The 26,514-nt window shown below is 43.3% G+C and overlaps 1 protein-coding gene across 2 annotated transcripts in view; it reads right to left on the bottom strand.

The window, feature by feature from the left end:
* The window catches only part of LOC112264079 (neurexin-3a), a 548,855-nt gene that overhangs the window by 398,578 nt on the left and 123,763 nt on the right, over positions 1-26,514 (bottom strand). For both annotated transcript variants that reach the window (XM_042325188.1, XM_042325189.1), the window contains exons 11-13: positions 26,248-26,438; positions 25,644-25,817; positions 14,832-14,951 (exon numbers count right to left, since the gene is read on the bottom strand). In XM_042325188.1, coding sequence (XP_042181122.1) covers positions 14,832-14,951; positions 25,644-25,817; positions 26,248-26,438 — 485 coding nt within the window. The remainder of the gene's footprint in view (positions 1-14,831; positions 14,952-25,643; positions 25,818-26,247; positions 26,439-26,514) is intronic.

Genomic DNA, 26,514 nt, shown 5'->3' with positions numbered 1-26,514 from the left:
GGTGGGATCTGTGAGAGCAGCCTTTCACCTGGTGGGATCTGTGAGAGCAGCCTTTCAACTGGTGGGATCTGTGAGAGCAGCCTTTCAACGGGTGGGATCTGTGAGAGCAGCCTTTCAACGGGTGGGATCTGGAGAGCAGCCTTTCACCTGGTGGGATCTGTGAGAGCAGCCTTTCAACTGGTGGGATCTGTGAGAGCAGCCTTTCAACTGGTGGGATCTGTGAGAGCAGCCTTTCAACTGGTGGGATCTGGGAGCAGCCTTTCAACTGGTGGGATCTGAGAGCAGCAGCTGTGAGAGCAGCCTTTCAACTGGTGGGATCTGGTGGGATCTGTGAGAGCAGCCTTTCACCTGGTGGGATCTGTGAGAGCAGCCTTTCAACTGGTGGGATCTGTGAGAGCAGCCTTTCAACTGGTGGGATCTGTGAGAGCAGCCTTTCAACTGGAGGGATCTGTGAGAGCAGCCTTTCAACTGGTGGGATCTGTGAGAGCAGCCTTTCAACTGGTGGGATCTGTGAGAGCAGCCTTTCAACTGGAAGGTATCTGATTATTATTACGTACATTACCTTCTTACTGTGACTAGTTTTCTACTTGTCTTTTGATTGTTATTGATTTTGTACTGTTGAGGGAGCTTGCAATTATGCATTTCCCTGCACCTTTTAAATCTGCTGTAAACGGTGTATGTGACGAATACATTTGATTCGATAACACAGAGTAACATCAGCTTCAGCTACACCGACTGGACAAAACATTAGGAACACCTGCTCTTTCCGTGACATAGAATGACCAGGTTAATCCAGGTGAAAGATATGATGCCCTGTCAATTGTTAAATCCCCTTCAATCAGTGTACATAAAGGGGAGGAGACAGGTTAAAGAAGGATTTTTAAGACAAGGATTGGATTGTGTATGTGTGCCATTCAGAAGGTAAATGGGAAAGACAAAAGATTTCAGTGTCTTTGAACAGGGTATGGTAGTAGGTGCCAGGCTTCACCGGTTTGAGTGTGTCAAGAACTGAAATGCTGCTGGGTTTTTCACACTCAACAGTTTCCTGTGTGTATCAAGAATGATCCACCACCCAAAGGACATCCAGCCAACTTGACACAACTGTGGGAAGCATTGGAGTTAACATGGGCCAACATCCCAATGGAACACTTTTAAAACCTTGTAGAGTTCATGGCCCCGAAGAATTGAGACTGTTCTGAGGGCAAAATAGGAGGTGCAACTCAGTATTAGGATGATGATTAGAAATGATCTAAAATAAATGTATGGCAGGGGGTACAGAGATATTCATATGCCATATTTATGCACCCAGACATACCATAATTTCTCTTCCTTCTCTTCTTCCTGGAAACACTGTGGTGATGGATGGAGGCACTTGCCCTCGGCAGTCTCCCAGAGAAGAGAACATTCTCACTCCTCCAAAGTCACCTTGCCTCCACAAACAAATTGCTTTCATTTTGGACTCTTTTTATTTTCTCCATAGGGCCAATTCAATATGGCCACCGTTTGGAGAATGTATTTTTTTTAAGTGTGTCACATCACATATAGTTAAAAGAAAATCTGGACACTTTGTACCACTGAAGTTTATCATGTATATTTTAAGGTCAGGAATTGTGTGAAAATTGGTAGCTATTGAAGTGGTCTCGGAGATCCTGACCTTTACCTAGTGTCATGACTTTGCCCTCTTTGGGTACAGCGAGCACCCCTCCCTCTGCACCCGCCCTTTTCTATCCACCACCCCCCTATCCCCCTTTCTCCTACACCCAGGCTGCTGTGGTCAGAGAGAGGTCGTAAATTCCTGGTGGAGATTATCTCCTCATATGTCACGTCCTGACCTAAGTTCCTTTTTTATGCCTCTGTTTTAGTTTGGTCAGGGCGTGAGTTGGGGTGGGCATTCTATGTTGTGTATTCTAGGTTATGTATTTCTGTGTTTGGCCTGGTATGGTTCCCAATCAGAGGTAGCTGTCGATCGTTGTCTCTGATGGAGAACCATACTTAGGCAGCCTGTTTTCCCACTATGATTTGTGGGTAGTTGTTTTCTGTTTTGTGTTTCTGCACCTGACAGGACTTTTTAGTTTTCATTCATTTTCTTTGTTATTTTGTTTTGTGTTCAGTTTAAATAAAAATAACATTTTGGTCCGATCCTTCCTACTCATCATCAGACGAAGAGGAAGTTTGTTACATCATGACAACAGTATAGAGAGAGAGTAGAGTTTTCATAGAAGAGAACAAAGGGATTTCTTCCACCGCACAGAACTTGAGGTCCGAAGAACATTTATGTTCTGGAGAAGGTATAAAAGATCGGAGAAGAATCCAGCTACGAACTGGTCCGTTTGGTACAATTTTGTGAAACTCATGGGAGACAATACGGCCACATTACTATAACGCTGTTTATATAATAGCTTCAGATATGAGGTTTACATCTAATTGTTGTATAAGATGAATGAGTGAGGATGATACTGTTTGTAAAATTGCATAACGTGATTTTGGACTGTTTAATGAAGGAAACTCCAATTCCCTTTTGAGTTGAACTAAATCAGAGGACCGCCCATGAGCTCAGTTAGGACCTGACGTCATGAGACAGCTTTTTCTGCTCTTTCGAATATAACCCCCACCTTGAGAATTTCTCAACAGACCATGTTGCTCTCAATTACGAGAGGACAAAGGTTGCAGACCAGCTTACCTCGATAACGAGAGGGCCAAGGTTTGAGACCAGACTGCTGAATCTTTTAACCATCCCACATGGTTAAACTCTTAGACTATCGATACCGACAGAATAAGAACAAGTCTTTGATATTTATTAGTAGTCTGCAGCTGGGAATTCGGTATCATTGAACGCGAAGACCGACAACCGCCGAAACATCTATCCATAACGACATGAATGAATGTCACTCTGAACTATCCATCCTAACCACGACAGAGAGGGCGGACAAACTCTCCAACAGAAACTAACTTTTCAACAGAGATCCGACGACACACTGAGCGTAAATGTATATATATTGATTGCAATTGTTCCCGAATGAGTGAAGGTTCATGTGCAAAGGATTAGCATTTCAATTGTTCTAATTATCAACTGTGTGTTGTCTTATCTCAGTCGACCCCCACTTCCCTTTTGTACACCAATACGCAATGCCGGTTTATCCCACTAGGGAAACTCCAATATCATTTCCTTGTAACTATCTACTGTTTGTTTATGCATTTCTGTGAATTACTTAGTAAATAAATGATTTAAGACAATTGATGTATGGATGACTCATAGTGAAGACTGGGTTTGTGCAGATAACCAACAATTTACGACGTTTGGAATGAGACTAACGAGAGGTAAAATAAAGAATAAGTCATTAATCAGAAGACTAATTGATCAGATATTAAAATATCTGAAAAGTTGTATTAGGAAAATTCTAACTTTGTAATCTGAATATTTTCCTTGGTGCCCCGACTTCCAAGTTAATTACATTTGCCTGATTAGTTAATCACGAAATGCTAATTACAGAGAATCTTTGTTTAAAAAACAAAAATCTTCAGTTAATGATAGTAAAGCCACGACACTAGCTACGCACTAACCCTACATTCTGACAAAAAGATGGCCCGATTGATAGATCAATTATATATTTTCTTTGAGAGGGGGGTACTTGCATCCCTCAACGCACTGGCTATGATTGTCTCGTTCTCTCTCACTTAAATCATAAAGTAAAATAAAAGAGTAAACGATTCCTACCTCCAACTGCGGCCACTCTCTCTCTCGTCGGTGGAGTCCTTAACAGTTGTCATGAAACGGATGTCCAGTCATAATCCTCGTATTCAAATCCATTTCCTGCTTTTCTCCTGTCAGACAAATCCATTTCCTGCTTTTCTCCTGTCAGACAAATCCATTTCCTGCTTTTCTCCTGTCAGACAAATCCATTTCCTGCTTTTCTCCTGTCAGACAAATCCATTTCCTGCTTTTCTCCTGACAGACAAATCAATTTCCTGCTTTTCTCCTGACAGACAAATCCATTTCCTGCTTTTCTCCTGTCAGACAAAGTCATTGCCTGCGTATCACATTCATATTTCTTCTTCCTGAAAGCTGCTAGATTGATATGAAGCCAAACGAGTGGACCTGAAAGCTGCTAGATGGATATGAAGCCAAACGAGTGGACCTGAAAGCTGCTAGATTGATATGAAGCCAAACGAGTGGACCTGAAAGCTGCTAGATGGATATGAAGCCAAACGAGTGGACCTGAAAGCTGCTAGATGGATATGAAGCCAAACGAGTGATCCATCTCCTCTACATCTCTCAACTCTTGCATCTCTCCATCCATCCATCCTTCAGCCAAATGGCTGTATTCATTCGGATCTGCTCAGACAGCTAACGGAGCTCTTAGGCAAAGCATTTACAAAGAGAGAGAGAGAGAGCTATTGCACTCACAATCTTGCCATTTCCAGTGCCACACTTTTACAAACAAAACCTAGAGCAGCAATACAATCCCAGCCTGCGTGCTCCCTTTCTAAAGTACTTGTATTCACATAACGCTAGATCATTCAACAGTCAATGGAGATGCTAATGGAGATGCTAATAACTCATTTATTTGTGTAGCTCAATCAACTTGGCTGCCTAGACTGGTGTACTGTAGCTAGCTACTGTAGCTGTGTAGGGACGGCTTTCCCTGGGTAGACTGATGTTTCTGGTGCTGCAGGGTAGACAGACCATTCCTGCTGTTGGACTGTCGGATGATGCAACTCTCTGTCAATAGACACTGCAACAGCAGACAGCTTGTTTCAACAGCTTCAGTCCTTTCCTCAGTGTGTGTGTGGTAGGGGACCCACTTACTTTATTGTCCCCATGGGGACATTTTGTTGCAGTGTCATGTACACATTTAAAGTGGCGTTTAAATACAAAACAAAATTGATAATACAACTTTCATAACAGTTACGCACCAATAAAAATAATAATAGTAAGAAATAAAACCTAAAATAAAAAAGAAGAAGAGACTAGCCTGCTGGCCTTACGGAGTCAATGGGAACATTCCCCGAGCTATTCAGGAGGGGTATCACACCTGGCACAGTCTCGTTCTGTTTTTCCTGCTGAGGGGTGCCCTATACCTGCGCCCAGAGGGGAGTAAATCACAGTCCAGGTACAGGGGGTGGCTTGGGTCTAACATGATTTTGTGAGCCTTTACGGAGTGCCCTGATCTTAAAGATCTCATCCAGGCCTGTCTGACTCCAAGTACCTTACGGAGGGTCCTGACCTTAAATATCTCATCCAGGCCTGTCTGTCTGACTCCAAGTACCTTGCTTGCTGTGGTGATAATCCTTCTCAGCATGTTTCTCTGGCTGACAGTGGCGTTGCCAAACCAACAAACAATACAAAAAGTGAAAATACTCTCAATAAAGGATTTGTAAAACAGAGTCAGTATAGTACAGTCTATATTAAAAGAACACAACTGTTTTAGAAAGTACAGTTGGCTCAGATCAGATCTGGTACATTTACTCCACTGTAGCTTATTGTCCAAAAGGACACACAGATATTTATATTCCTCTGTGGTGGGGAGGGATACTGTGTGTGTGTGTGTGGGGGGGGGCAGTGGTTGTCACACCCTGACCATAGTTTACTTTGTATATTTCTATGTTTTGGTTGGTCAGGGTGTGAGCTGAGTGGGCATTCTATGTTTCATTGTCTAGTTTGTCTATTTCTATGTCTGGCCTGGTATGGTTCTCAATCAGAGGCAGGTGTTAGTCATTGTGTCTGATTGGGAACCATATTTAGGTAGCCTGGGTTTCACTGTGTGTTGGTGGGTGATTGTCCTTAGTGTCCTTGTTCCTGTCTCTGTGTTTGCACCAGATAGGACTGTTTCCTGGTTTTGCACCAGATAGTTACGTTCTTTGTTTTGTAGTGTTTGTATTGATTCGTGTTTGCACCAGATAGGACTGTTTTGTTATTGTTCGTTTGTTTATTAAACATGGATGTTTGTGGGTGATTGTTCCTGCGTGTTTGCAATCTACACGCCGCATTTTGGTCCGCTTGTTTGGGGGTGATTGTTCTCCTTCACCACAAGAGAACCGTTACAGTGGTGGGGAGGGATACAGTGTGTGTTGTGTGTTACATGTAGACACACACACACACACACACACACAGAGTGCTTTGTTCACGATTCATCATCCTGTTTCCTGAACTTCCGTGGACTCTCATCAAACTCAAAGACAGTAAGAAATTAAATGAACACTAATGCTATTCAAATTGTGTGTGTGTGTGTGTATATGCATGCAACGTGTGTGCCTACATGTAAGTGTGTGTGGTTTGATGCAGGTTTCTAAGTGTATCTATTAACTACGCTAGTGTGACTTCTCAGGGGTAAATGAGTTACTTATTCAATGACATTCACTGAGTAATGAGACTTATCAACAGGCCTGAGGCCTTGGCTAGCTAGTACAATAACAACAGGAGTCATCTAAATAAACCGTGTGTATTCTGAATTTTACAAAGAAAATGTGTGTGTGTGTGTGTGCCTCCATGAGTGTGTGTGCCTCCGTGTGTGAGTCTGTGTGTGTGTGTGCCTCCGTGTGTGTGCCTCCATGTGTGAGTGTGGGTAACCCAGTGACGTATATAAACCCTGGGTTGATGATGTAATGTATTATCCAGAGAGGCTTTAGAGCCACCGGTCGGCCATATTGACACTCCCCATCTACAGGATTTAACTGAAATGTTTCAAGGACAAAATTACGTACGTACGTTTTTTCTTCTAGTGGAGACAGTAACATTATTACTCCATTTTTGTATTTAAAAAAATATGTTTTAAAATGTATTTTTATATAATTTGATGTAATATAATGAAAAAGTATTCATTAAGATGTCTGCAATTGAATAAACATGTCCAAAACAGACGTTGACATTAATACATGCATTTCCATAGAAGTTCCAGGACGCCGGTGCAGTGGCTTCAATACAGCCCCTTGTCAGTCATCCATGGTCTATACATGTCATTGTTCTAACCCAGACACCTCTGGATCCAAGCAAAGTAGCGTGGATAAAATGGCCCCTGGACTAAAGCCTAACGCCTCTTAGATTACCACCACTACAATAGCAGGATGAACCACAGCATTAAGCCAATGGAGAAACCAACGTACTAAATAATCCTGGAATGTTCACTCTTATAAGGTATACACTGAGTTTACTAAACATTATTTACACCTTCCTAATATTGAGTTTCACCCACGTTTCCCTCAAAACAACCTCAATTCTTCAGGGTATGGACTGGCCCATGTTGACTCCAATGCTTCAGACAGTTGTGTTAAGTTGTGTTAAGTTGGCTGGATGTCCTTTGGGTGATGGAGCATTCTTGATACAGTTGAGTGTAGAAAAAAATTAACTGCAGCGTTGCAGTTGTTGACACAAACAGGTGCACCTGTTACCTACTACCATACCCCGGGTCAAAGGCACTTAAATATTTTGTCTAGCCCATGTCTCAATTGTCCCAAGGCTTAAAACTCCTTCATTAACCCGTCTCCTCCCCTTCATCTACACTGATTGAAGTGGATTTAACAAGTGACATCAATAAGGGATCATAGCTTTCACCTGGATTCACCTGGTCATTGTCTGTCATGGAAATAGTACACTCAGCGTACATCTACTTCACTGAATATAGGTCAACCACCTATCCATGGCATATGACACCCTCCCTCGTGAATATTCATGATTTTAAAATCAGTCAGTATTGTACCTTACTTATTTCACAGGAGGTTGGTGACTTAATTGGAGAGGACAGTCTCATGCTAATGGCTGGAGCCAATAGTTGTTCCAGCCATTTATGAGCCGTCCTCCCCTCAGCAGCCTCCAATGACTTATTTCCCATGGCAACCCAACCTATGCAGTAGCTGGCAGCAACTCTGCTACAGTTGTTTGAGCACAAACCACTTCCATCCTCCAGGTCTCTGTCTGATTGTCTGTTACAGCCACACCTCTTTCCATCCTCCAGGTCTCTGTCTGATTAGCTGTTACAGCCACACCTCCTTCCATCCTCCAGGTCTCTGTGTCTGATTCGCTGTTACAGCCACACCTGCTTCCATCCTCCAGGTCTCTCTGTCTGATTCGCTGTTACAGCCACACCTGCTTCCATTCTCCAGGTCTGTGTCTGATTCGCTGTTACAGCCACACCTCCTTCCATCCTCCAGGTCTCTATGTCTGATTCCTTCCATCCTCCAGGTCTCTGTCTGATTCGCAGCCACACCTCCTTCCATCCTCCAGGTCTCTGTCTGATTCGCTGTTACAGCCACACCTCCTTCCATCCTCCAGGTCTCTATGTCTGATTCGCTGTTACAGCCACACCTCCTTCCATCCTCCAGGTCTCTATGTCTGATTCGCTGTTACAGCCACACCTCCTTCCATCCTCCAGGTCTCTGTGTCTGATTCGCTGTTACAGCCACACCTCCTTCCATCCTCCAGGTCTCTATGTCTGATTCGCTGTTACAGCCACACCTCCTTCCATCCTCCAGGTCTCTATGTCTGATTCGCTGTTACAGCCACACCTCCTTCCATCCTCCAGGTCTCTATGTCTGATTCGCTGTTACAGCCACACCTCTGATGTAATAAAGACAACATGAAGCGAGTTTCTACAGTATGAGAGTTTTACGACCAGGTAAAGAATGCCGTATGGATTTCAAAATGGCTAAAGATAAAGTATGAATCTATCCAGAAGAAAATGTCAATGTTATATTGCATTCCCCTCAGTGTACACAAATAATAAATGACTCATGCAACATAAACTAAGATGTCATATTTCTGACAAAGTACTGCTGCCTATACAGGTGCATTATGAATACAACATATATGAATTAAATCTATAAAATATATCTATCAAGGCACATGGTGAGACCCAGATGTAGACACAGGAGGCAGATGGTCGGAGTCTTACAATGTTTATTAACCCAAAGGGGTAGGCAAGAGAATGGTCGTGGACAGGCAAAAAGGTCAAAACCAGTTCAGAGTCCAGGAGGTACAGAGTGGCAGACAGGCTCGTGGTCAAGGCAGGTAGGCGGGTACAAAGTCCAGAAAACAGGCAAGGGTCAAAAACCAGGAGGACTAGAATAAGGAGAATACAAAAAGCAGGAGAATGGGAAAACCGCTGGTTGACTTGGAAACATACAAGACGAATGGCACAGAGAGACAGGAAACACAGGGATAAATACACTGGGGAAGATCAGCGACACCTGGAGGGGGTGGAGACAATCAACAGATCAGGGCGTGACAAGAGAAAGCCCATTGTTCTAGGCTAAGAAATAAAAAAAAGTAAAAATGTGGAAAAACGTGTCAGTTGATCTAGTGGATTTCAGGCAGAATTACTAATATAAGCCTTGTGGGAGGGAGGAGAGGAAAGTTAGTTTAATTTCTCTCCAGCTGGAATTCTCTGGTTCTCTTTCCCAGTTCTCCATCAGAAGGGAAGATACTCTACTGCCACCTGCTGGTGACATACTGTGGTGGCGCAATTACAAAAATAATTGGGACCATTTTGAGTCCTAGAACTAGAAAATAAATAAGAATTAATTGGGTCACTAGACTCCATTAGTCACTGTCATAGATCTTCAGATCAATGGATCAGCCAAACACACACACACATGCAGACACACACACACTGGCACACCCACACGCAGACACACACGCAGACACACGCGCGCACACATACACACATGCACACGCAGACATGCACACACACACACCCACATGCAGACACAAACACACACACACGCACACGCAGATACACACACACACACACACACACACAGCACAGCACAGACATGATGCTCTAAAATGACTACTACACACTCAATTCATATAGAGGTCAACATTCAGTAGATCTGCCTGTCAATAATCACGCTATTGATCCAGACCCACAGAATGGCCTCTGTTACCTTTTACTATTTATATGTTGTGCAACTGAGAATGTGTGTGTGTGTGTGTTTTCGTGTGTGTGTGTGTTTTCGTGTGTGTTTGTGTGTGTTTGTGGGCCCAACAGCAGTTGTCTTCCTGCCATTCTCGGTAATTTCCCGTCTTATCCAATAGAGCGGAGGGCGCTGGGAAAGACAGATATATATTGACAGACCTGAAACAACCATTACTCTCCTTGTGTTATTTAAATTAAGTCACTCCATATCTCCAATAACGTGCTTTGGATTCAGCGGCTCCGCTGGTGGAAATACAACAGGGAGAGAGAAAGGGACAGAAAGGGGGAGGACGACAACGGAGCACAATTCCACCTGTCACTCTTAAATCACGAGAAGGTTAACTTGGCTGGCGAACACTGCAGAACCAAAGAGAAGGGCCAATCACCTATAACCATGTCTCTGCCTTACTGCCGACAATGTTAATAGGACTGACGTTGAGAGGGAGAGAGAGAGAGAGAGAAACAGGGAAGTCATACTGAGACTAAAGTCTCTTTTGCAAATCAGCCCTGCACAATACAAAAACAAGCTCATACAACAGAATAGTTCAACATAAATATAGCCAATATACACAATAAGATGAACAACACAGTCAATTAAAACAAACACATCCTTCATTATAAAACATCCTCTGTCAGCGGTCTGAGTCCTCTGTCAGCTGTCTCAATCCTCTGTCAGCTGTCTCAATCCTCTGTCAGCTGTCTCAATCCTCTGTCAGCTGTCTCAATCCTCTGTCAGCGGTCTGAATCCTCTGTCAGCGGTCTGAAGCCTCTGTCAGCGGTCTGAAGCCTCTGTCAGCGGTCTGAAGCCTCTGTCAGCGGTCTGAAGCCTCTGTCAGCAAACCCAGATTCTAATCTAATCCACTAAATTTGAATGGTATGACCGGACAACAGGGATGTGCCTGATAACCTGTCAATCCAACATTCAATTTCAGTCCAGTCACTTTAAAATTCAAAGGGCACTCGCACATCTGAGCTATCTTTGTTGCAGGTGCATTGTAATAGTTGAATGAGATTCACTTTAAAAGTACATCAACCAGAAAGCATACAATGGAATAAGACATAAAAATGAAAAAACCCAACACGTGAAATCAGCTCTTGTTTTAAACAAAGTGGCAGCTGCACTTTGATCATTAATAACACTGTAATCAAGAACAGGTAGAAAGGTTGACTGGATATGCTTCCTGCTGACTAGAGAGAGACAACATTTGCTTCCTGCTGACTAGAGAGAGACAACATCTGCTTCCTACTGACTAGAGAGAGACAACATCTGCTTCCTGCTGACTAGAGACTAACAGATTGAGCAATAGCGTTTATGTAAATAGTGAAGAGAACGGTTCCTAGTATCGACACCTGCGGAACACCTTTATGTACTTCTTGAAATTCTGACCCCATCAATCATGTTCTTTTACTAAGATAATCATGAAACCATGAGGAGGTGTTTGACCCAGGCAAAAACAAGAACAGAAAAATACCATGATCAACAGTATCAAATGAATTTCACAGGTCCACAAACAAGGCAGCAGGATTCATTTTAGTGTCTAAAGCATTGGGGCGGCAGGGTAGCCTAGTGGTTAGAGAGTTGGACTAGTAACCGGAAGGTTGCAAGTTCAAACCCCCGAGCTGACAAGGTACAAATCTGTCGTTCATCCCCTGAACAGGCAGTTAACCCACTGTTCCTAGGCCGTCATTGAAAATAAGAGTTTGTTTTTAACTGACTTGCCTAGTTAAATAAAGGTAAAAAGAAAAAAAAATGGACAATATCATTAACTACTAATGTGGGTGCTGTGTCATGGCCTAAACCCAGATTGATTTGTATTCAAAATACCATAAAAAAGATTGCTTATTTACTAAAGATTGGAGACTCTTAGCTAGACATAGAAGCCCAGAGATGGGACTATAATTATCAAGATCACTACTATCACTACTCTTATGGAATGGCAGCACATAAGCTGTTTTCCATAATTTACGAATATTCCCTGATAACATTGTTAGATTTAAGATATGGGTTACTGAGGCAGCAATTGGGGGGGCAGCACATTTGATAATACCCAGCTCCAGTTGCTAAGCCCCTGTGGATTTCTTGGTATCTATAGCAAGTAAGGCATCAATTACTTATTATTCTGTGTATTGCAAAAATGTAAAAACTGCAAAATTCCCAAATCTTTTAAAAAGAAAAAAAAGACCATTAAATGCATCAATGATGACATTGTCCGTAATGGGTCCAGAGTCTGAATTAATTTGTTGGGGCAGAGAGGAGGAAGTACAACCCTTCAAGGATTTGACAGTTTTCCAGAATTTAGACGGATTCCCCTTCCAATCAGAAAGTGGTTACATGAGATTTTGCCTTTCTGATTAGTCTTACACATTGATTCCTCAGTTGCCTAAAATCTTGCCAATCCGGGCCTAATCCTGTGTTTCTGGCCTTGACCCGAGGCAACATTTCTCATACAAATGACTTCTGATAATTCAGAAGTTAACCAGGCATTCAATCTATCTTTAACTCACAGAGTTTTGAAGGGGGCATGATTATCTACAATAGTGTTGAAGACATTTACAGTAAAAAATTAAAACTAAATCAGTTTCAGGGATAGTTGTGATACAATCAAGGTCACTAAAATAAAGAGCCTGTAAAAACACCTTGTTTAGTAAGGTTTGTAAGTTCATCTTAGTGATGACACAAGGCTTAGATTTACCCCTGACACAGACAACACTGCAATGGCTTCTGATAATTCAGAAGTTAACCAGGCATTCAATCTATCTTTAACTCACAGAGTTTTGAAGGGGGCATGATTAGTATTCATCAAAATAAGATAAATCAAGGTGGATTTTATATGGATATTTAGGGTTCGGCCATGTAAGCTCAGTTATTAGCTGAGACAAGTTTACCTCAGAGCAAATATATTTCAGCGTATCTAACACTGGCGTCCTCAATATTAAAATCGACCATAATTAATAGTTCAAACTGACCATAATTAGATACACTCCTACTAGTGTCAGCTGGTTATTATGACCACGGTCCACATTAAGAACGAGATAATCAAACTGCTTAGGGACAGAGGTAGCAAGAGATTCTGTCTAATCAGCAAACATTAAAACAGGACAGTGACTCATCACTGTCCAGCACAGAATTATTCAACCAAATGTCAGAAATTACCTGAATGTCCACGTTGGATTGAGAAGCAAATATTTCAATCTAATACATCTGACATTTTACATGAACAAATCCCAGATCGCAGCTGGGGAATTTCAGGTCAGATGGAGTCTCAAAATACAAGCTGGGCTGTTCAGTAGGTAACCCCTTTTTGAAAATACCATGGGATCGGTTTGAATTGGTATAGATGCAAGATTGTCTAGAACTGACACATTCGGCCTATACCTCGATTGGGGAAGTGGGTTAAAACAAGAGTCAATGAGGGTTATCTGTTGCGGGCCTGCAGTATGATGACAATGCTGATCATTTATGGTTGGGATTTCCTGAACAGGACTTGGAGTGTTAATAAATCAATCTCTCAGCACAAACTTAAATGTGACGACAGGGTCCAGGCACCAAGATAATTTGAAGGGACCCCATTCTCTCTGTAGAGCATCTTCTGTTTCCAAAAGGTGTCGAAGTTACCTACAAAAAACTCTAACAGTAGACTCGTAGCCAGTCGTGTAGTCCCAGCAGCCTACTGAATCGATCCATGCTACGATTCAGTGACGGCACTGGGCCTGAAATAATTGGACGCTTGTTGGAGTCTTTCAGACTTCCAATCACTTTAAAATCCTGTTTCATACATTCCAAGCATCCTAATGACATTTGATCCCACATGGACAACAACAGCGACAGCACCAGTGTTCTGGCCTAAAACGGTAGGAAGCAGCATAGTAATGCTCTGTACCTGAGCCCTAGGATAGCACAAGGTTTTTGCCTTGGGATCCGAGATGTTTCTCACCACATAGCTGGCGATGATAACGCCTGGTGATATGGCAGAGAAAGTTGGTTTGTTCCCACCTCTTTTTAAAGACACAATTCAACCTCCTGGCACTAGAGTCAGTTGTTCATTACAGAGACTCACAGACACATCAGAGTGAGAGTCGTTGACTCGGTCAATGTTACGGCAACCTGACCTTCTACCTAAACACACTTTTCAAGCCTATATGATCAAATCAAATTACATCACAGTTTATTGGTCATATGCACAGGATGCAGTGTAAACGGTGCAATGAAATGGGACCATTATCTAAGATATACTCAGACTAATCACAAACAAGATATTATACTTAATAACACTCACAGCCTACGATAGCCTCTGACGCTGTACTATATTACATTAAATAATCATTGCATGTTCTTCTATTGCTGATTCCTCTGCTGTTTAATGGATAAACTGATGTTTTCAAGCAGGTCAATGAAAATATAAACTACTTGATGTTACAGGAACTCGATAAAGCTAAAGTATCCAAGTTTTAGAGGAATCTATAGTGTGCTATTATCTAAGGAGATTTAAGGCTGGATTAAATCACATTGGATGTCACATTGGTCAGGTGAAAGGTCAGCTGATGGTCACCTGATAGGTCACCTGATGCAGAGGCCTGATGCAGAGGCCATCTTGGTTAGGAATAGTTTCCATTAAATCATTCGGATTACTGTGTAAATACTACAATGTGGACTTAATTGAAATGAGCCCTTTCAGTCAGAATATGAAGGAATGTCTCTAGCTCCCCCTAGTGGCTGTAACATCTATTAAAACACCTCAGAAAGGAAACAAACAGCGATTACCTTTAGACGTCTTCAGAGGGGTCTTCAAAGTGTGTGCATCTTTGTCTGTGTGTGTGTGTGTGTGTGTGTGTGTGTGTGTGTCTGTGTGTGTGCATGTGCGCATGTGTGTGTTTCTGTGCACTTTTTGTGTGTATAGATAGACAATAAACAGTACTCACGATCATTGCACCGCGTGCCGGTGAAGGAGGTCATGGAGCAGTCGCAGGTGTAGTTCTCCCACTGCTGGATACAGACGCCCATGTTGGTACATGAGTCCTCCTGACAGGTGGTGCTAGGACCTGTAGGTGGCAGAGCAGAGGCATGTGGTACCAGGGTACAGGTAGCAGAGCAGAGCCATGTGGTACCAGGGTACAGGTGGCAGAGCCATGTGGTACCAGGGTACAGGTGGCAGAGCAGAGGCATGTGGTACCAGGGTACAGGTGGCAGAGCAGAGCCATGTGGTACCAGGGTACAGGTGGCAGAGCCATGTGGTACCAGGGTACAGGTGGCAGAGCAGAGCCATGTGGTACCAGGGTACAGGTGGCAGAGCAGAGCCATGTGGTACCAGGGTACAGGTGGCAGAGCCGAGCCATGTGGTACCAGGGTACAGGTGGCAGAGCCATGTGGTACCAGGGTACAGGTGGCAGAGCCATGTGGTACCAGGGTACAGGTGGCAGAGCCATGTGGTACCAGGGTACAGGTGGCAGAGCAGAGCCATGTGATACCAGGGTACAGGTGGCAGAGCCATGTGGTACCAGGGTACAGGTGGCAGAGCCATGTGGTACCAGGGTACAGGTGGCAGAGCCATGTGGTACCAGGGTATAGGTCTGAGCGCTCGCTCCCCAACAGCTCCTTCAACAGGTGCCATGCAGAGGTGTCAGAGCACGTCAGTGGGCCATGCAGAGGTGTCAGAGCACGTCAGTGGGCCATGCAGAGGTGTCAGAGCACGTCAGTGGGCCATGCAGAGGTGTCAGAGCACGTCAGTGGGCCATGCAGAGGTGTCAGAGCACGTCAGTGGGCCATGCAGAGGTGTCAGAGCACGTCAGTGGGCCATGCAGAGGTGTCAGAGCACGTCAGTGGGCCATGCAGAGGTGTCAGAGCACGTCAGTGGGCCATGCAGAGGTGTCAGAGCACGTCAGTGGGCCATGCAGAGGTGTCAGAGCACGTCAGTGGGCCATGCAGAGGTGTCAGAGCATGGGCCATGCAGAGGTGTCAGAGCACGTCAGTGGGCCATGCAGAGGTGTCAGAGCACGTCAGTGGGCCATGCAGGGTGTCAGAGCACGTCAGTGGGCCATGCAGAGGTGTCAGAGCACGTCAGTGGGCCATGCAGAGGTGTCAGAGCACGTCAGTGGGCCATGCAGAGGTGTCAGAGCACGTCAGTGGGCCATGCAGAGGTGTCAGAGCACGTCAGTGGGCCATGCAGAGGTGTCAGAGCACGTCAGTGGGCCATGCAGAGGTGTCAGAGCACGTCAGTGGGCCATGCAGAGGTGTCAGAGCACGTCAGTGGGCCATGCAGAGGTGTCAGAGCACGTCAGTGGGCCATGCATTAGTCAGGTTAGTACATTACATGAATTACAGAGGTGTTATTGTACCGTAGAAGTGAAAGACACACATTCCCTCCAAGTAGATTTTAGTAAGACGTTTAGTGTGTGCAGACATTGAACAGGGTTCTGGATGTGTTTACAACATGGCTGCTTGATGAGAGACAACTGGTGGAGTCAGACAAACTAACTAGACTAGGGTCACGTACTGTCATATTGAGTGTCTCTATAACTGTATTTACATGGTTATAACTGAGTAATAACATGGTTATAACTGAGTAATAACATGGTTATAACTGAGTAATAACATGATATGTACTTACTCTACACAGTCTACAGTGTTGGTCCATGTTGTTCAATAGAAGTTACAATGATTATAACACTTTTTTTTTTGTAAAGATTATGTGATGTTATTGAGAGTTTATTTTGCAACAGACAAATGTGGTTGTCAAACCATAACCTTATTCAACGCATACATACTGGATGTAACTACACATGGTAGTTCCGTTATGCCCATTCATGTCAGCCCCATGAGAACACACAGTTTTAGAACCACCAGAAGTTAATATGAAGTGTGACCCGGGTGTAAGCTCTCCCATCCTCCCCTCCCCCAATCCCCTGCTCTATCCTAGACCAGTCTACATACAGAGACACTCGAGAAGATGACCCAGTACAACAGAAGGAGGATCACGAGACAAAACATTTTATAGCAAAGTGGTGCACATAGGATATGTGCTTTTGTTATATAAATGTTGGTTGTGGTGGTGTCCAGTTCAGTCCAGGGCTGTGTTTCATTCCAGAAAAGATGTTCCCTTACCCCTCTGTCCTCGTCCACTCCCTTTTCACAGAACCGAGACAACTGTGTCAGTCCCTTTCCAGTTCTGTGAAAAGGGAGTAAGTGAGGGAATATCGGAGGATACATCTGTGTGGAAGGAAACGTAGACCAAATGAGGAATTGAGACTCAACACCACCCAGACTCATCCCACGTTTTCAAGAGGAAGGGCAGTCTCTACTGTGCAGCAGTGCAAAAACCCAATCCAGTAAAATATCGGGACAATATTCCCACCAGAAATGGAAAACCATGTGGGGAAAAAAAAAGATTTATGCAAGATAAAATGATTCACTTCATGTTTGTTTCTTCTTCTACAGGTGCCAAAGTAACCTGAAATACATCTGTAATGTCATTACAATAATACAACCTGCAAGCGAAGAAGAGTGAAGAAGAGGTCAATGTTCCTGAACACTAAAGACACACTTTCATCTGTCCTGGTGGGACATGGGACAAGCTTTATTAAGTTGGAAGAGATAGAGCTCTGCTGAATGTGCTCATCTAGCCAGACTGCCATTCATCAACCGTGTGTGTGTGTGTGTGTGTGCCTGTTCTGCTGAATGTGCTCATATAGCCAGGCTGACATTCATCTAGCGCGTGTGTGTGTTTGTGTGTGTGTGTTTGTGTGTGCTTGTTCTGCTGAATGTGCTCATATAGCCAGACTGACATTCATCTACCGCGCGTGTGTGTGTGTGTGTGTCCGTGTTCTCTGTAGAATGTGCTACTGTATTCATCTCCCTGAACACATTCCCACTCAGCTAAGTCAGTAGATATATATTTCTTTATCTGGGTGGGAATCTTTATTTCTAAAATAAATAAGTCTTAAATCTCCACGGAGTGGACTTTGGATATGGACATGAGAGCCATGACTTCTCTAGATCACCATCCATCAGTCTCCAGCCTGCGCCGATGGCAGGCTGCTCTCGCATTCTAATGAAACTGTCTGTCAAACTGTTGGAATCTCACATTTAACTTAGGTCGACCGTCCTTTTAATTAGTGTACTAATCACACTGGCCTATCAGGGGGGCTTCCACACTCCAGGCCTAAAAGCATTTGAAGGGGGGATCGTGTGTATATATGTATGTGTGTGTGTGCCTTTCAGCATGTGTGTGTGTGTGTGTGTGTGTGTGTGTCGACCCAATGTGCAAGACTTAGCAGATTCCTCAGCAACTCTGCCAAGACATACACGGCCCGATACCGAAAAACAAGATCTGCAGACAGAGTGTTTTCGGCGAGTATTCAGACCCTTTGACTTTACCCACATTTTGTTACGTTACAGCCTTATTCTAAAATCAATCAAATAGTTTTTTCCCCTCAACAATCTACACACAATACCTTACAATGACAAAGCAAAAACTGTTTTTTAGAAATGTTTGCAAATGTATTAAATATAAAATAAGTACGTTTTATAGACAATTTACTCAGTACTTTGTTGAAGCACCTTTTGCAGTGATTACAACCTCGAGTCTTCTTGGGTATGACGCTACAAGCTTGGCATACCTGTATTTGGGGAGTTTCTCCAATTCTTCTCTGCAGATCCTCTTAAGCTCTGTCAGGTTGGATGGGGAGATTCGCTGCACAGCTATTTTCAGGTCTCTCCAGAGATGTTCGATCAGGTTCAAGTCCAGGCTCTGGCTGGGCCACTCAAGGAAATTCAGAGACTTGTCCTGAAGCCACTCCTGCGTTGTCTTGGCTGTGTTCTTAGGGTCGTTATCCTGTTGGAAGGTGAACCTTCTCCCCAGTCTGAGGTCCTGAGCCCTCTGGATCAGGTTTTCATCAGGGATCTCTCTGTACTTTGCTCGGTTCATCTTTGCCTCAATCATGACTATTCTCCCAGTCCTTGCCGCAGAAAAATATCCCCACAGCATGATGCTGCCACCACCATGCTTCACCGTAGGGATGCCAGGTTTCGTCCAGATGTGACAGTTGGCATTCAGGCCAAAGAGTTAAATCTTGGTTTCATCAGACCAGAGATTATTGTTTCTCATGGTCTGAGAGTCTTTGCGTGCCTTTTGGCAAACTCCAAGCGGGCTGTCATGTGCCTTTTACTGAGGAGTGGCTTTAATCTCTCCACTCTACCATAAAGGCCTGATTGGTGGAATACTACAGAGATGGTTGCCCTTCTGTAAGGTTCTCCCATCCCCACAGAGGAACTCTAGAGCAATGTCAGAGTGACCATTGGGTTCTTGGTCATCTCCGAAACCAAGGCCCTTCTCCCCCAATTGCTCAGTTTGGCTGGGAGGCAAACACTAGGAAGAGCCTTGGTGGTTCCAAACTTCTTCCATTTACGAATCATGGAGGTAACTTTGTTCTTAGGGACCATCAATGTTACATAAATGTTTTGGTACCCTTCCCCAGATCTGTGCCTCTGCACAATCCTGTCTCAGAGCTCTACGGACAATTCCTTCGACCTCATGGCTTGGTTTTTGCTCTGTCATGCACTGTCAACTGTGGGACCATATATAGACAGGTGTGTGTCTTTCGAAATCATGTCCAATCAATTGAACTTACCACAGGTGGACTCGAATGAAGTTGTAGAAACATCTCAAGGATGATCAATGGAAACAGGATACACCTGAGCTCAATTTAGAGTCTCATTCCAAACTTATATAAGGTATTTGTTTTTTATTTTTAATACATTTGCAAACATTTCTAAAAACCTGTTTCGTTTTGTCATTATAGGGTATTGTGCGTAGATTGCTGAACACGTAATTTTTTAAATCAAGGGTTCTGAATACTTTCCGAATGCTCTGTCATCATACAGGTGGCTAATGTTTATTCATGCAAAAGCTTTCCACCACAATCGTTAGTCTGTCTCCTTCCCTGCACACCTGCCTGCCAGCCTGCCAGTCTTCTTCCCTGCCTGTCTCCTGCCTGCCTCCCTGCCCGGCTGTCTGCCTCCCTACCTCCTACCTGCCTCTCCCCGCCCGCCCGCCCGCCCGCCCACCTGCAGGCCTCCCGGCGAGGCAAAGCCAGGGTACGCCGTAGGACTTGCAGCCCCTACCTACCATTCTCCCGAAGTGAACCATTTTATAACAAGCACATAGCCAGCTGCAAAAAAAATATTTCGCTGCCCGGCGATGTTCGCTGTCTTTTGTGCTTAAAGGTGACATCAAACATAGCTTGAAGACTTCCTGATTTACCGCCAACACTATCAGAGTTTAAATCAGCCAAGATTGCTATTGGATTTGCTCTGTTTGTGCCCTACCTTGAGGCCAAAATTCAGTTGTTGTTTTCTGTAAGCAGGAAGTCACCCCACTCTGTACAATGATGTCATCTTGCTTAAGGTACCTTTAAGCCAAGGTTTTTTTTTTTTCGAGTGAGTAGTGACACATAACATTACAAGCTCAGAATGGAATTTGAACCTTCTACCTTGTAGGTCAGCTTTGGTGAAACGGACTTTGTTAGAGAAGAAGAACAGAAAGTGAAAAACGATAAAACAAGGTTAGTACGTGGCCAATGATTGTCGGGTTAATAAAGCCAGCCCTTTACTAGCAGGGACATGCCCCTTAACTTCTCTAAGGAAGGGGTCAGGGGTCAGGGCTATGCTACCATGACAACCAAAAATAAGGGACAGATGAAATAGATGGGGACAGTACAGCGAAAACGATGAAAATGGATATGAATGGGAGATGATGAACCTATGGAGACACACTGTATATGTGTTACTTCAACAAATGTATTAGCATGGGGCTCTGGACAATCGGTTTAGCTACATGTTAACCTGTTCAGTCATTACACATTATTTAGAACCACTTTGTTAAAAACAGTCATATTTAAGTGGAAATTCAACAAGAAATAACATACAGACATCTGCATTGAAACCTGTATATGAACTGGAATGTTTACATTTTACATGGATTTTTCAAATGTATTCAATCAATCTTAATTCGGTATTTATTTACATTTTTTTTTATGTATTAGTCTACCCAAAGCATAATGGGACAATTGCTGCTCAAGAATGATGAGAACACAAAGGTTAGTATGAATATGTTTTATCATGAAGGGATGAGGACAAACGACACAAGATGATTCAAGGATGACGTCAGACACAAGGATAGACAGTGAAAACACATAACATTGTTTTATTAGAGACCTAGTGTTTCCTCCGGGCCCGCAGCTCAGTCCCCCAACGCTTCCATCCACCTATGAACTGAGGCATCGCCGCCATCTAGTGAGGGTTTTCCACGATTACACTAATCTATGCCAAGTAGACCTGTTCCCTATTGACTAGTTACCACAGCCACAAAGTCAAATTAATTATATAATTCAGGAAAACAAATAATTTAGCGTTTTGGTATTCATTTAAGGTGAGGTTCAGGCATAAGGTTAGCAGTGTGGTTAAGGTAGCCTCTGCCGAGTCCCAAACTACCAGGAAACGGAATGAGAGCCTGTGAAGCAAATTCCGGTTTTGGACGTTAACAAGGCAAAACTCCTCCTCCACATTTACTGAATTGGTTGAACGGGGATCTAGTTTCAGCCGTTTCTTTTACACTTGCTATGTTAAGAAGAGAAATTGTAGAAATATGAATCATCTTTAACTATAAATATGACTCTGGTTGTGGTAACTAGTGACAACCAACATGAAGTCCCTCAAACTGGTGAGTTAAGGTAGTAGTTACAAACTAATCAGTGTTTTTTTTGTGGGGCAAAATAAGCAACTTACTTACTTGTTAAAGCGTGAGTGTAAAGAAGCACTATCGCATGCGAGCTCTCATCTGAACATGAATAAATAGCCATCTTTAATTAGGCGCCTTAGCGCTGAGATAAATACAAGTGGTGCGAATAGCATGGTCACACTAGCCTACCCTATTCACAACCAATCACAAATCAACATGACAGTTGAAATAGAATATTGTCATGCAGTTTTAAATTTGGGATCAAACAGTGGACTTTTACATTAAATTACAACAGTCAGCAAAGTTACAGGTCATTAGGGGTCATCACTGGTTACCACAGCCACAAATACTCCCATGTTGGGTGTTCTGGAGAGTGCGCACCTACTGTATGTCATTTGTTGCATTACCTGTGTAGTTCCTGCACATTGTTTCGCATAATCCATTCTGATAGTTGTGGGAGTTGTTGATTGAGTATAGACAATGTGCTGTTGCTTCAGCTCTCAGTTATTGGATTAAACTGTGTGAGTCTGTTTTGGTGTTTTGACCTTGTAGCCATGAGGTTGCTACTACTAAGTACTTTGGGACCATTAATGCTGTCTGTTTTTTTTCAACTTGAAACCTGGACTGTAAACTCGTAAATATTGTCATCACTGTGGGCCTACAAAACTGTTAATAAAATCATTGATTTTGGATTACGCTACTCTGTCTGTTGCCCCACTGTGTGCTCCAAAACCCAACGAACTAGGCAGCCATTAGTCTGGACAGTTCAATTCATACATTGGCAAATATTTGAGCAAAAAAAATAAATGTGAACACACATTCTCATAACCACTCACAGACAAACAAAATGACAAAAAATAAGAAATGATATGTGTCACGGTTTTCTTCTGGTGAAAGAGAGGAGGACCAAAATGCAGCGCGGTTATCTTTATACATCTTTAAAAAGACGAAAAAATTAACAATATTCAAAACACAAGAAACGTGAAAAACCAAAACAGCCCCCACGAAATACTCAAAGAATATGGCTGCCTAAATATGGTTCCCAATCAGAGACAACGATAAACACCTGCCTCTGATTGAGAACCACTCTAGGCAACCATAGACATACCTAGACAACTCCACTAACCACAATCCCATAACCTACAAAAAAAAAAACAAGACAAAACACACCACATAAATACCCATGTCACACCCTGGCCTGACCAACATAATAAAGCCATGTCACCCCCTGGCCTGACCAACATAATAAAGCCATGTCACACCCTGGCCTGACCAACATAATGAAGCCATGTCACACCCTGGCCTGACCAACATAATGAAGCCATGTCACACCCTGGCCTGACCAACATAATGAAGCCATGTCACACCCTGGCCTGACCAACATAATAAAGCCATGTCACACCCTGGCCTGACCAACATAATGAAGAAAACACAGAATACTAAGACCAGGGCGTGACAATATGATACAACTGACATGTCACACATATATCATGGTGTTTACACTGTAATCTGTAATGAGGGGACATTAATATTGCGTTATTAATATATACTCCACAATAGTCATAATGTCAAGGTATATTAGGTTTATATTGCACCGTTTGTGTGGCTCTCGGATATGGTCATTTCCAAATAAGAAAACAAAAAAATAAACAATAAATTCACAACGGAGATGTGTCACGCCTTGGTCTTAGTATTTTGTGTTTTCTTTAATTATTTGTTCAGGCCAGGGTGTGACATGGGTTTATTGTGTTTATTGTGTTGTCGTATTGGGGTTTTTGTAGGCATTGGGATTGTGGCTGATTAGGGGTGTGTCTAGCATAGGCTTGGTTGCCTGAGGCGGTTCTCAATCAGAGTCAGGTGATTCTTGTTGTCTCTGATTGGGAACCATATTTAGGTAGCCTGGGTTTCACTGTGTGTTTGTGGGTGATTGTTCCTGTCTTTGCACCAGATAGGACTGTTTCGGTTTTCATTATTTCATTTAGTTAGTTTTGTAGTTTCTGTATGTATAGGTTTTCCTTCATTAAAATATATCATGAATCATCATCATGCATTTTGGTCCGACTCTCCTTCAACAGATGAACAGTTGAAATTGAAAGCAGAACAAAGGAACAACACGCTCCGGGTAAAACATGTTACAAATTGATTCACGTGCAAGAAATAATGATCAATGAAAACTGAGCAAAAACTATATTAACAAACAACGTTATTTTTTGTTAAACGATCGAGGTGAAGAGCAATAATTGTTCATTGGAAAGATATTTGATGCTATAGTGTAAAAACAATTCAACAGGCCGTCGTCTCACTTAACTGATGTACACGGAATATTTGAGATAGACGCTAAACTAACGGAAACCTACGGACATTTAGTTTTGCATACACAACGCGTACAAGCTCTTGTATCGTTTCTGACTGGAGCTTTCATATGTCTCCACATATAGATGTTACAATTCTTCCTCTCTATAGTCGGGGCGGCAGGAAGCCGTGGTTAGAGAGTTGGGCCAGTAACCGCAAAGGTGCTGGATTGAATCCCCGAGCTGAGAAAGTTTTTTTTAAATGTTGTTTTTCTGAACAAGGCCATTTCAAACCCACTGTTCTCCTGTTAGCTGTCATTGTAAATAAGAATTTGTCCTTAACTGACTTGCCTTGCTAAATAAACTATGTAGTTGTATTGTTGCTTGGTAAGAATAGCTGTGATTCTATTTCTATTATGTGGGGCATATACTATGTTATATCAACATATAGCTAATTGTATTTATGATAAGTACTTATTATACAGAACAAAATACTAATTAAAACTCATAACAATTATAGTATATGCCCATACAATCGAATGCTGAGTATACTGGTAGCTCCCTGTGATGTACCTACAGAAACACTCCTGTGCCAGCTGCCCAGATGTTTTAAAGATGTCTTTCATGTCGTTCTGAAACATCACTGTAATTATGAATAATGATGAGCTCCTAAAACACCAATAGTTTTGATACTGTAGCGCTGCTTTGTGCTGTGCTGAAATGACATCATAAACGTGCAACCAATGTGGCTGATAAGAGCTGGGTCTGGGTTGTGGCTAGTTGGAGTACAGCTACGCACTAAAAGTTGCATGTTTGTGTCGCATCGGGGACAACTGTAGCATTTTAGATAACCCAAACCGTAACTCCTTTCCTAACCTTAACCTAATTCTCCTAACCTGCTGCGATAATTCTCCTAACCTGCTGCGATAATTCTCCTAACCTGCTGCGATAATTCTCCTAACCTGCTGCGATAATTCTCCTAACCTGCTGCGATAATTCTCCTAACCTGCTGCGTTAATTCTCCTAACCTGCTGCGTTAATTCTCCTAACCTGCTGCGTTAATTCTCCTAACCTGCTGCGATAATTCTCCTAACCTGCTGCGTTAATTCTCCTAACCTGCTGCGATAATTCTCCTAACCTGCTGCGTTAATTCTCCTAACCTGCTGCGTTAATTCTCCTAACCTGCTGCGTTAATTCTCCTAACCTGCTGCGTTAATTCTCCTAACCTGCTGCGTTAATTCTCCTAACCTGCTGCGTTAATTCTCCTAACCTGCTGTGTATGTTCTTCTAATCTGCTGCGTTAAAGCACTTCTAACCATAGCTGTACTCCATCTAGCCAAAACCATGGGATTGGAGCTTAAGGTTGAAGTTGTCTCTCACCATAGATCTAGGGTCAGATGTCCCAACTCCTTACTTTATAATTTAGGATGAATAAATACTATCTTAGGCACTGCATCTAAGTGCTAGAAGTGTCACTACAGATCCTGATACGACTCCAGGCTGTATCACAACCAGCTGTGATTGGGAGTCCCATAGGATGGTGAGTGAGATGACCAGAAGGGTTAGTAGGATGGACGGGGGAGGGTAAGGAACGAGGGAGGTGAAGGTACTTTTGGAGAAAAGGAGAAAGAATGGGCTGCCTGAACTGTCCTTGTAGTTTGAGTTTGAGCTGAAGTCTGAGTCGGACATGGTTTTGAGGGAGGGCGTACCTTCGCATCCGCGCTCGATCTGCCCGCTGCGGAACAGCGCGTCCTGGAGGAGGTCAGGGAGGCGGCCGTTGAGGTCCACTGAGGCCAGGCAGCCCTGGAAACCGTCCCTGGATGCCACCAGCTTGGGCAGGCTACCGTACATACCAGGGCCCAGCCCAGCGATAAACAGATCACCTGGAGGGAGGAGGACACGGACACCGACATGTACTGACAGTCTAGCTTCATCACTAAGTACTTTATTTGACTGTTCTGGTGGTCAAATAAATGTTTTATAGTCCTGTATCTGTAAATAAATGTGATAAAAATAAATACAATTTAAAATACTCTAAGAATTCATCATAACCAACCAAGGTGAACGTGTGTAACTCAAAACCAGAATAGTCCACTAAAGCCTTAGCTCTAGGACCTGGATATTCAGGTCTCAGGCAAGGTTAGTCACAATCAACCTCTACCTGTCAGGTCAATAAACTCCCTCTGTTATATACTCTACCTGTCAGGTCAATAAACTCCCTCTGTTATATACTCTACCTGTCAGGTCACTGAACCACCTCTGTTATATAGTCTACCTGTCAGGTCAATAAACTACCTCTGTTATATACTCTACCTTTCAGGTCGAGGTTCTTGGCTCCGTTGACCACCTGACTGGTTGCCTTGGCGTCCACCTTCAGAGTGTGAATGTTGCTGTTGTCACGAGTGATGACCACATTGTGCCACTGGTTGTCATGTAGAGCCCGGTCGCTGTTGCCCTTGATGACGTTGGGCCCATTGCCAAGATCAAACACATAGTGGATGTACCTGAGGGAGGTGAAAGGTTACCCTGGTCACTGAATAGAACACCTGTTGTACCGATAGGGGTGGTGCAGCAGGGGAG

Source organism: Oncorhynchus tshawytscha, linkage group LG08 (assembly GCF_018296145.1).
Source record: "Oncorhynchus tshawytscha isolate Ot180627B linkage group LG08, Otsh_v2.0, whole genome shotgun sequence".
Taxonomy (NCBI): domain Eukaryota; kingdom Metazoa; phylum Chordata; class Actinopteri; order Salmoniformes; family Salmonidae; genus Oncorhynchus; species Oncorhynchus tshawytscha.
The sequence above is the reverse complement of the archived record's forward strand: the minus strand, read 5'-3'. Positions and strand labels throughout refer to the sequence as shown.